General features: G+C 37.7%; 2 protein-coding genes across 2 annotated transcripts; one reads left to right on the top strand and one right to left on the bottom strand.

The window, feature by feature from the left end:
- The first annotated feature begins 1,950 nt into the window (after positions 1-1,950).
- On the top strand, positions 1,951-2,814 carry LOC147345798 (olfactory receptor 5AP2-like). Its single transcript, XM_086372496.1, has one exon. It carries the CDS (start codon positions 1,951-1,953, stop codon positions 2,812-2,814), a length of 864 nt encoding a protein of 287 aa, XP_086228622.1.
- A 6,498-nt stretch (positions 2,815-9,312) lies between these two features.
- On the bottom strand, positions 9,313-10,245 carry LOC147345797 (olfactory receptor 5AP2-like). The gene has a single exon (XM_086372632.1). It carries the CDS (start codon positions 10,243-10,245, stop codon positions 9,313-9,315), a length of 933 nt encoding a protein of 310 aa, XP_086228758.1.
- Between the last annotated feature and the right edge of the window lie 556 nt (positions 10,246-10,801).

The raw sequence follows: 10,801 nt of genomic DNA, 5'->3' as shown, positions 1-10,801 counted from the left end.
TCGAGTAACCTGAGAAGCTGTTAATTTAGCTAACAGAACGAATGTAGAAAAATAGACATTAAGTAATCCAGAATCCACAATCATTATTGTATCCATAGTTCATTTTCGATACCCAAAATATGGTAAATAGTTGCATTATGTGTATTAATTCTAAATATATGAAAAGTTTTAAAAGACATTCAGTTTTATTAAAAATCTGGAACAAACCGAGAAAAAACGAGAAGATAAGATTTTGGTAATGTGGTTAGATCATAATCTGAGATAGAGTATATAAAATGAAAATGAAAATATATTCAAATATGACATTATGCAAATCCTGAGCTTGTAGGAGCTGTGTGTGATGTAGGTTGTTAAGGAAGAATTATATATGCATTATATATATATATATATATACACACACACACACATTGTATATGACATAAAACGTATATGTATGTATGTTTATATAGAGATATATATATATGGGCTTCCCTGGTGGCTCAGCTGATAAAGAATCCACCTATAATGCAGGAGATCTGGGTTCAATCCCTGGGTTGGGAAGATCCCCTGGAGAAGGGAAAGGCTACCCACTGCAGTATTCTGGCCTGGAGAATTCCATGAATTGTATAGTCCATGGGGTCACAAACAGTCAGAGATGACTGAGCAACTTGCACTTTCACTATGTATATACATACGAACTTTATAATTATATAAAATGTGCACATGTAAAAGATTTTATTTATTTCATTCATTAAGATGCTATAAGTGTTACAAAAGATAATTCAAAGAATCACAATATTATAAATCAGGAATTCACAAATAAACTGATAACAGATACAAAACTGCCTTTCCACTACAGAGCAAATCAGTTGTACGTATGCTGGAAAAAAAAATGCACCTGTCTGTAAACAAGTATCATGTGCGTTTCTCTGGGTTATTTACAATTTACAGAGCTGTAGACTAGTGCAATGACAAGAGAACACAGACATCATTAAGAGAAGTGCGTAGGTGACCCTTTTTAAACATCTGTTACAATTTAGCATTAAACATTGAAATATTCCTGAATACTACCATTATATTGCCTGGATTAATTCAGTAATTGTCCAAGCATGAAAATTTCTCTAGTCAGATTCCATAGCTTGGTTTATAATCTAAAAAATAAAAAATGGATGTACTAACTCCTATTAATATGTTGCCAACTTTAGAACAGTGAATCAATGAGATGCTAAAGATATTTAACTGTAGAAGAAAACTCATTTAACATATAATTTGATGAGACAGGCACTGTCATTCTCATACTAATGATGATGAAACTTAAACTTAGTGATTACTTGGCCTGCCTAAAGAATTGCAACTGCTGAGCAGTAGAGTTAGGATTCAGTTGCTAATTCTGTTACTGATTCAGTAACTAATTCTGAATATTTTCTCTTTCTATTTTACAAGCAACTCTTAGAAGTTCCTTTGTTCTTCAGAGGCAAAGTTGCTTCTCAGTGTATGAGAGATAAAGTACTTTGACTCATCTAACTAGGCAAGGTTTCGACTGAAATAGAAATACCTTAATTTGTTGTGCAAGTAAAAAAATACTGCAAAATGGAACAGAAGTGAGTTACTCAGAGTTTGCTATATGCAAGGTGATTAACCATGATCATTCACATTGGTGAAAGATGAGAGAGTAAATGAAAGTAAGAGGTTCAGAGGTTAGAATTCACCCACTGGTTTGATGCTGTCATCTAATGTGGAAAATGATAGCTTTAAGGAATAGAAGCATCCAGTTATCATTTCAACTGGAAATACGTACATTTTCTGTGCTTACTGTTCATATGCCTAGGGGTTACCAGGATGCCCAAGTGGATTTAGAATTAATGTTCTGATTACTTTAGCCGTTTTCGTATTTATTTTTTTCTGACTCTTCAGGTTATTATAAACATCAGTACCCTGTCAAAATTCCAACCTCCAGGAACCCTGCAGAGAATGGAGGTGGAGAACAGCACTGTGAAGACACAGTTCTTTCTCTTGGGATTCAGTGACCACCCGGAACTGCAGAGTGTTCTTTCGGCTGTGCTTTTGTCCATCTACTCTGTTACCCTGATGGGCAACCTTGGGATGATTTTATTAATCACAGCCAGTCCCCCTTTGCACACCCCTATGTACTTTTTTCTCCGCATCTTGTCTTTCATAGACGCCTGCTGCTCTTCAGTCATTGCCCCCAAATTACTTGTGGACTTAGTTTCTGATAAGAAGATCATTTCTTACAATGGCTGTGCTGCACAGTTATATTTCTTCTGCTGTTCGGTGGACACAGAGTCTTTTCTCTTGACTGTCATGGCTTATGACCGGTATATAGCCATCTGCAACCCCCTGCTTTACACCGTTATTATGTCCAAGAGGATTTGCTGCCAGCTTGCAACTGGAGCGTTTCTGGGAGGCACCATGAGCTCAATCATCCACACCACTAATACATTTCACCTGTCTTTCTGCTCCAATGAAATTAACCATTTCTTTTGTGACACCTCCCCTCTCTTCTCTCTGTCCTGCACTGACACTTACATCCATGACGTTGTACTGGTGGTCTTCGCTAGTTTAGTGGAAGCCCGCTGCCTTCTAACAGTTCTCCTCTCTTATATCCTCATCATAGCAGCCATTCTTAAAACAGGTTCTGCCGAGGGAAGAAGAAAGGGATTCTCCACTTGTGCATCCCATCTGACCGTGGTCTCTATCTACCATGGTACCCTGATCTTCATTTATTTGTGCCCTGGCACTGGCCATGCAATGGCTATTGATAAAGTGACCTCTGTGTTCTACACCTACGTTAAATCCCTGAATTTACAGCCTTAGGAACAAATATGCAAAAAATGCCTTCAGGAAAATGATTAGCAGAAAATTTCTTTCTTAAGAAACGATAAAACTGAGACTGACAGCTTTTCTACCCTGTTTCTTGACCTTTGTTCTTTAAATCTCTAAAGATTCTGAGAGCTGAAGCTCTAGTACTTTGACATCAGTTCCTATAACCCACCAGTACAACCTTCTGAATGTTTCCCATTATTTTCAATTGTGCCTAAATTGAGTGTAGGGAGCAGGCCTTAATGATCTTAATCTTCTCTCCAAACTAAGGAAGAGTAGCAATAGGGTCTCTCTGCTGTTTTGCACAAAAGGTCTTTTTTACATCTCTTTTCTCTGTTCCTGAGAGGCCCTAATGAGGTATCGTGAGAAGAGCAACTGCTCTATCCATGTCAGTTAAACCTACTTCCCTAAAGGCTCCATTTTTTTTAAAAACAGTAGGCTTAATAGACATGCTCAGTCAGGAGAGAGTGTTACTGTATCAAATTAGTTTTGTTTATACCCTTTTTATGTACTTGCATCACCCTGTAAATATTCCATCATAACACATAGAAGTAAGTAGTAAATAAATAAATAAGAACAAATAAGAAACCTCCCTCCATGTCTAAATATTCCATAAAAGCATGACACTTACTTTCCTGTTCACCATTTTTTCTACTATGCCACTTACAGTGTTTGACCTGAGAATTCAATTCAAAAATACTTATTGAACAACAAATGAATAAGTATAGCCAGAACAATTAATCTAAAATTGAATCTTTGTAAATTAATCAAAAAATTTCTCTTTTCTTTGATTTTATCCTACCATGTTCACTTTAGGTGAAATCTATTTGCATATGTTTTATTTTGCCCTATACAGAAATGAGAGTCAGAGACAGGAATTATTTGTTGTAAAACTCTTCATTCTGCCTTAATTATGTCAGCACATCCCCTGATCCTCCAAAGGACACCAAAGAGGACTCCGTCTCCTCACTGGGTTCATAGCATTACACTAGTTAATAATGAAAATAAGTAAACAAATAAACTGAAAGGTCCCATAATATAGTTTAAATCATAAGCCATATATGTTAAATCATATATTAACACAAACATAGTTCCCTTTGTAGGGGAGGAACAAAGTATTAGTTATATTAGCATGCTATATATAGTGATTATATGATATATATATTATATAGTGATTGCCTCTTGAGAAACCTGTATGCAGGTCAGGACACAACAGTTAGAACTGGACATGGAACAATGGACTGGTTCCAAATAGGAAAAGGAGTACATCAAGGCTGTATATTGTCACCCTGCTTATTGAACTATGCAGAGTACATCATGAGAAACGCTGGGCTGGAAGAAACACAAGCTGGAATCAAGATTGCTGAGAGAAATATCAATAACCTCAGATATGCAGATGACACCACCCTTATGGCAGAAAGTGAAGAGGAACTCAAAAGCCTCTTGATGAAGGTGAAAGAGGAGAGTGAAAAAGTTGGCTTAAAACTGAACATTGAGAAAACGAAGATCATGGCATCTGGTCCCATCACTTCATGGGAAATAGATGGGGAAACAGTGGAAACAGTGTCAGACTTTATTTTTGGGGGCTCCAAAATCACTGCAGATGGTGACTGCAGCCATGAAATTAAAAGACGCTTACTCCTTGGAAGAAAAGTTATGACCAACCTAGATAGCATATTGAAAAGCAGAGACATTACTTTGCCAGCAAAGGTCCATCTAGTCAAGGCTATGGTTTTTCCGGTGGTCATGTATGGATGTGAGAGTTGGACTGTGAAGAAAGCTGAGCGCTGAAGAATGGATGCTTCTGAACTGTGGTGTTGGAAAAGACTCTTGAGAGTCCCTTGGACTGCAAGGAGATCCAACCAGTCCATTCTGAAGGAGATCAGCCCTGGGATTTCTTTGGAAGGAATGATGCTAAAGCTGAAGCTCCAGTACTTTGTCCACCTCATGCAAAGAGTTGACTCATTGGAAAAGAGTCTGATGCTGGGAGGGATTGGGGGCAGGAGGAGAAGGGGACGGCAGAGGATGAGATGGCTGGATGGCATCACTGACTCGATGGACATGAGTCTGAGTGAACTCCGGGAGTTGGTGATGGACAGGGAGGCCTGGTGTGCTGTGATTCACGGGGTCACAAAGAGTCGGACACGACTGAGTGACTGAACTGACTGAACTGATATAGTGATTATGTTATCTATGAAAGTATCAAATAAACTGGAATAATATTCTAAACAAAATTTTAACAGTGGTTATCACAATTGTGTAGTGCTAAATTATTGTATGCTAGTTAATCCCTGAAATATTTTCCAAAAGCTTAATTAACTGCGTATTCTGTTCTGCCTGTATTCAATTAGCAATTAATCCAGTTGTGAAAACAACACAATTTAAAGTTCTCAGAAGCATTCGTTTTATCTTAGGTTGTGGCCATGAACGGAACATGGAGGCACTCTTTATAATTTTAGGAGGAGAGAGCAATTGCTTATACAGATTTTTATTTAAGTTAGGTCCTGATCACTTATGTTCAATATGCCTTTGGTGCTGATGATTTTATAATCAAGATATCATTTGAAGGAAACAACATATTAAAAAACTTGGAACTTTCAGCAGATTATTTGAATTAGAATTCTAGTACAAATTGGAATTTTAGACAAATGTATTTTATTGTTTCTTCAATATTTTCTCTCATGATTTCAAATTATTTGTAGTTCATAGAATATAGCACATATCAGGAACTCTCAATCACTCTCTAAAGCTCTTCACACCCAATGAAATTTATTAAGAACATGTGGAAGTATTTATATCTGCAAACATTAGGCTTCTCAGGTGGTGCTGAGCCAGAAATTTCCAGACAGTGTAAGACTTTGAAAACTCAATTCCTGTTTTTTTTTTTATTTCAATTTTTTTCTTCTCAAGTAAGCATCTCACTCCCTTTTCCAATTTCCAGGCATTCAGAGGAATGCCTCCCTGGTCTGGTAACATAAAACATTCAAACCCAGGACAATACAATCATGAACTACTGTTTAATCTATCAAGGAGAAAAGCTCCAGGTAGACAATTAGCTCCTAAACATTTATATCTAGCCCCTAAATAATGGCCTGGGGTCTTAAGAAAGTGTCAAGGAACAGTGTCACAATGTTTGGAAAAACTGAGAAAATTGGGGATCCAAGAAAGCCATAAAAATGACAAACTGGATGTTGTGAAGTTTAAGCTAATTGGTCAAAAATGATGCACATTAAAGTTGCAAGTCAACCAAAAATGTACAGATCAATACTAATAAATATATAAAGCTGTTGTAATCCCCACCTTTTTGGGGCTCTTCTCCCCCTGTCAGTGTCTATGCTAAGGGCTTTGCATCTCTATCTTTTTTTTTTTTTTTTATTCTTCCAATTTTATTTTATTTTTAAACTTTACATAATTGTATTAGTTTTGCCAAATATCAAAATGAATCCGCCACAGGTATACATGTGTTCCCCATCCCGAACCCTCTATCTTTTAAAATAAACTTTGCCTGTGTGAGTGTTTGCTAGTTTGTGGAGTTCATTCCTCGGCTCCACGAATAGAACCTGCTTTCCTGTTTCAGCACCAGTGATAAGGAATCAGCCTGCCAGTGCAGGAGATGCAAGAGGTGTGAGTTCAATCCCTGGGTTGGGAAGGTTCCCTGGAATGCTGAATGGCACCCCACCCCAGTATTCTTGCCTAGAAAATTCCATGGACAGAAGAGCCTATGCTCATGGGGTTGCAAAGACTTGGACATTTCTGATCATTATAATAATGAAGCCCATTCATATCATGTAAAATTAGCTTCACTGACCATTTTTAAAATATATATTTAATGAAACAAATCCCTTTTCTATATCTTTTCAAAGTTTTGATTTAATAGTGTTTACAGAGGATATGCAGAGTACATCATGAGAAACACTGGGATGGAAGAGGCACAAGCTGGAATCAAGAGTGCTGACAGAAATATCAATAACCTCAGATATGCAGATGACACCACCCTTATGGCAGAAAGTGAAGAGGAACTAAAGAGTCTCTTGATGAAAGTGAAAGAGAGTGAAAAAGTTGGCTTAAAACTCAACATTCAGAAAACTAAGATCATGTCATCCAGTCCCATCACTTCATGGCAAATAGATGGAAAACCAGTGGAAACAGTGGCTGAGTTTATTTGGGGGGGCTCCAAAATCACTGCAGATGATGACTGCAGCCATGAAGTTAAAAGATACTTGTTCTTTGGAAGAAAAGCTATGACCTACCTAGACAGCATATTAAAAAGCAGAGTACTAACACATATATATGGAATTTAGAAAGATGGTAACAATAACCTGGTGTACGAGACAGCAAAAGAGACACTGATGTATAGAACAGTCTTATGGACTCTGTGGGAGAGGGAGAGGGTGGGAAGATTTGGGACAGTGACATTGAAACATGTAGAGTATCATGTAAGAAACGAGTTGCCAGTCCAGGTTCGATGCGCGATACTCGATGCTTGGGGCTGGTGCACTGGGACGACCCAGAGGGATGGTGTGGAGGGAGGAGGGAGGAGGGTTCAGGATGGGGAACACATGTATGCCTGTGGCGGATTCATTCTGATATTTGGCAAAACTAATACAATTATGTAAAGTTTAAAAATAAAATAAAATTAAAAAAAATAAAAATAAAAAGCAGAGAAATTACTTTGCCAACAAAGCTATGGTTTTTCCAGTAGTCAGGTATGGATGTGAGAGTTGGACAGTAAAGAAAACTGAGCTCCGAAGATTCGATGCTTTTGAACTGTAGTGTTGGAGAAGACTCTTGAGAGTCCCTTGGACTGCAAGGAGACCCAACCAGTCAATCCTAAAGGAAATCAGTCCTGAATATTCTTTGAAAGGACTGATGCTAAAGCTGAAACTTCAATACTTTGGACACCTGACGTGTAGAACTGACTCATTGGAAAAGACCCTGATGCTGGGAAAGATTAAAGGCAGGAGGAGATGGGGACAACAGAGGATGAGATGGTTGGATGGCATCACCTACATGATGGTCATGAGTTTGAGCAAGCTTGTGGAGTTGGTGATGGACAGGGAGGCCTGGCGTGCTGCAGTCCATGGGGTCGCAAAGAGTCGGACAGGACTGAGCGACTGAACTGAAGTGAAATTCAATACAGGGGTATAACTACAGATACAAATGACATTATTATAGAATTTAGTGAGGTTTAGAATATGAGTTACCATCATAATTGAAATGGATGGCAGGGGAAAAAATGTCATGTAGGACTTAATATTTGAGGGAGGCTTCTTTCTTTTTTTTTCTTTCTTTCTTTTCTTTTCTTTCTTTCTCTCTCTCTTTTTTTTTTTTTGAAAAAGCCTTTTCAGTGTGAGTACAATTTGGACAGTTAAGCTTCAATCTGCATGTGGTTGCTATTGTTTAGTCACAAGTCTTCTCTGACTCTTCTGTGGCCTCATAGGCTGTAGCCATGCTCTTCTGTCCATGCAATTTCACAGGTAAGAATACTGGAATAGGTTGCCACTTCCCCCTCCAAGGGATCTTTCTGACTCGGAGATCAAACCTGTGTCTCCTGCCATTTGGCAAGTGGGTTCTTTATCACTGAGCCTCAGAGAAGCCTCTACCATCTACACATACTGCCATGGAAATCAAATTAATTAACAAAGAATCTCAGTGAATTTCATTTATAAAATTTCACAAAAGAGTGCTGCAATATATATCAAAAGCTTAACCAATATTGAGTAAAACAGTAATAACAAAATGAGAAACAAATAAAAAAAAGAGAGAAACAAATAGTAAGAATATGAAATATAGAATATTACACAAAGGGTAAATACACTCCTGAGGAAAAAATATAAAAGTTCAAATTTATTTCATTTAGCCTATTTCCTATTGGTAGATATTTAGATTATTTTCCCTGATGCTGGGAAAGATTGTAGAGGGGAGGAGAAGGGGATGACAGAGAATGAGATGGTTGGATGGTGTCACTGATTCGGTGACATGAGTTTGAGTAAGCTCTGGGAGTTGGTGATGGACAGGGAAGCCTGGTGTGCTGCTGTCCATGGGGTTGCAAAGAGTAGTACACAACTAAACAAATGAACTGAACTGAACTGATTATAAGCTCTGATGCAATGAATACTTTGAAAGTGGTAAACTTTTGCAGGTTCAGTTGCTAGACTTACTGTTTTAAATGATACTTGCATATTTAGTTTTCAAATTCCAGGTGAATTATATAGTTCATTCAAACAATAGTAAATTATCTTCCATAAAGAAGACTAATTTAAACTTCCACCAACAATGAATGAGTGTGAAAAAAAATCAACCTTAAAATGATAAAGAGTTAGACATATGTAACAGGGCCTGGCTCTAATATTAGCCTCTGGCCCAATTTTGTGGTTGAGGCTTCATTGCCTGTAGAATTAGGGAACACCCATATTAAACTGACTTTTCCATTAGTTAAAACTAAAGGTCAAGAAACAAGGTAGAAGTTATCAGCCTCAGTTTCATTCTTTCTTAAGAAAGAAATTTCCTGCTAATCATTTTCCTAAAAGCATTTTTCACGTCTTTGTTCCTCAGACTGTAAATCAGGGGGTTCAGCATAGGTATAATCAATGTATAGAACACAGAGGTCACTTTATCAATATCCAGTGAATGGCCAGCACCGGGACGCAAATAAATGAAGATCAGGGTACCATGGTAGATAGAGACCACAATCAGATGGGATGCACAAGTGGAGAATCCTTTTCTTCTTCCTTCGGCAGAATCTGTTTTAAGAATGGCTGCTATGATGAGGATATAAGAAAGGAGAACTGTTAGAAGGCAGAGGGCTTCCACTAAACTAGCAAAGACCACCAGTACAATGTCATGGATGTAGGCGTCAGTGCAGGACAGAGAGAAGAGAGGGGAGATGTCACAAAAGAAATGGTTAATTTCATTGGAGCAGAAAGACAGGTGAAAGGTATTAGTGGTGTGAATCACTGAGCTCATGGTGCCCCCTAAAAACGCTCCAATTGCAAGCTGGCAGCAAATCCTCTTGGACATAATAACGGTGTAAAGCAGGGGGTTGCAGATGGCTATATACCGGTCATAAGCCATGACAGTCAAGAGAAAAGACTCTGTGTCCACCAAAAAGCAGAAGAAATATAACTGTGCAGCACAACCATTGTAAGAAATGGTCTTCTCATCAGAAACTAAGTCCACAAGTAACTTGGGGGCAATGACTGAAGAGTAGCAGGCGTCTACGAAAGATAAGATGCAGAGAAAAAAGTACATAGGGGTGTGCAAAGGGGGACTGGCTGTGATTAATAAAATCATCCCAAGGTTGCCCATCAGGGTAACAGAGTAGATGGACAAAAACACAGCAAAAAGAACACTCTGCAGTTCTGGGTGGTCACTGAATCCCAAGAGAAAGAACTGTGACTTCACAGTGCTGTTCTCCACCTCCATTCTCTGCAGGGTTCCTGGAGGTTGGGATTTCAGCAGGGTACCAATGGGGATGTTGATAATAACCTGAAGATTATCTACAAAGAAAAATAATTAAAGTAGTTAGAATAGTAATTCTAAATCCACTTGGGTACCCTCATAACACTTAGGCATAAATAAAATTTAGTATAAGCATAGCTTTTCAACTGAAATACTTTTTAAAAAATTAGTTAATTGCTTTTTTTTTTTTTAATGTTTGGCAGAGACATGTAGCTTGCAGGACCTTAGTTCCCTATGAGCAATGGAACCCATGTACTTTATACTGAAAGAACAAAGTCTTAACCACTGGATGGCCAGGGAATTCCTTGAGATAGTTTAATTGAATTGATTGTTTATACTTCTATTTCTTAAAGATATATATATATATATATATATATATATATATATCAGTTCAGTTCAGTCGCTCAGTCGTGCTTTATATATATATATATATATATATATATATATATATATATATATATAATTTATTAAATGAGACACCATCAAACCAGCCGGTGAACTCTGAATTTCTTAATTTCAT

This window comes from Bos grunniens, chromosome 24 (genome assembly GCF_055505025.1).
Source record: "Bos grunniens cultivar Pamir isolate PY7600 chromosome 24, Bosgru_T2T1.0, whole genome shotgun sequence".
Classification (NCBI taxonomy): Eukaryota; Metazoa; Chordata; class Mammalia; order Artiodactyla; family Bovidae; genus Bos; species Bos grunniens.
This window is presented reverse-complemented; position numbering and strand designations above follow the sequence as displayed.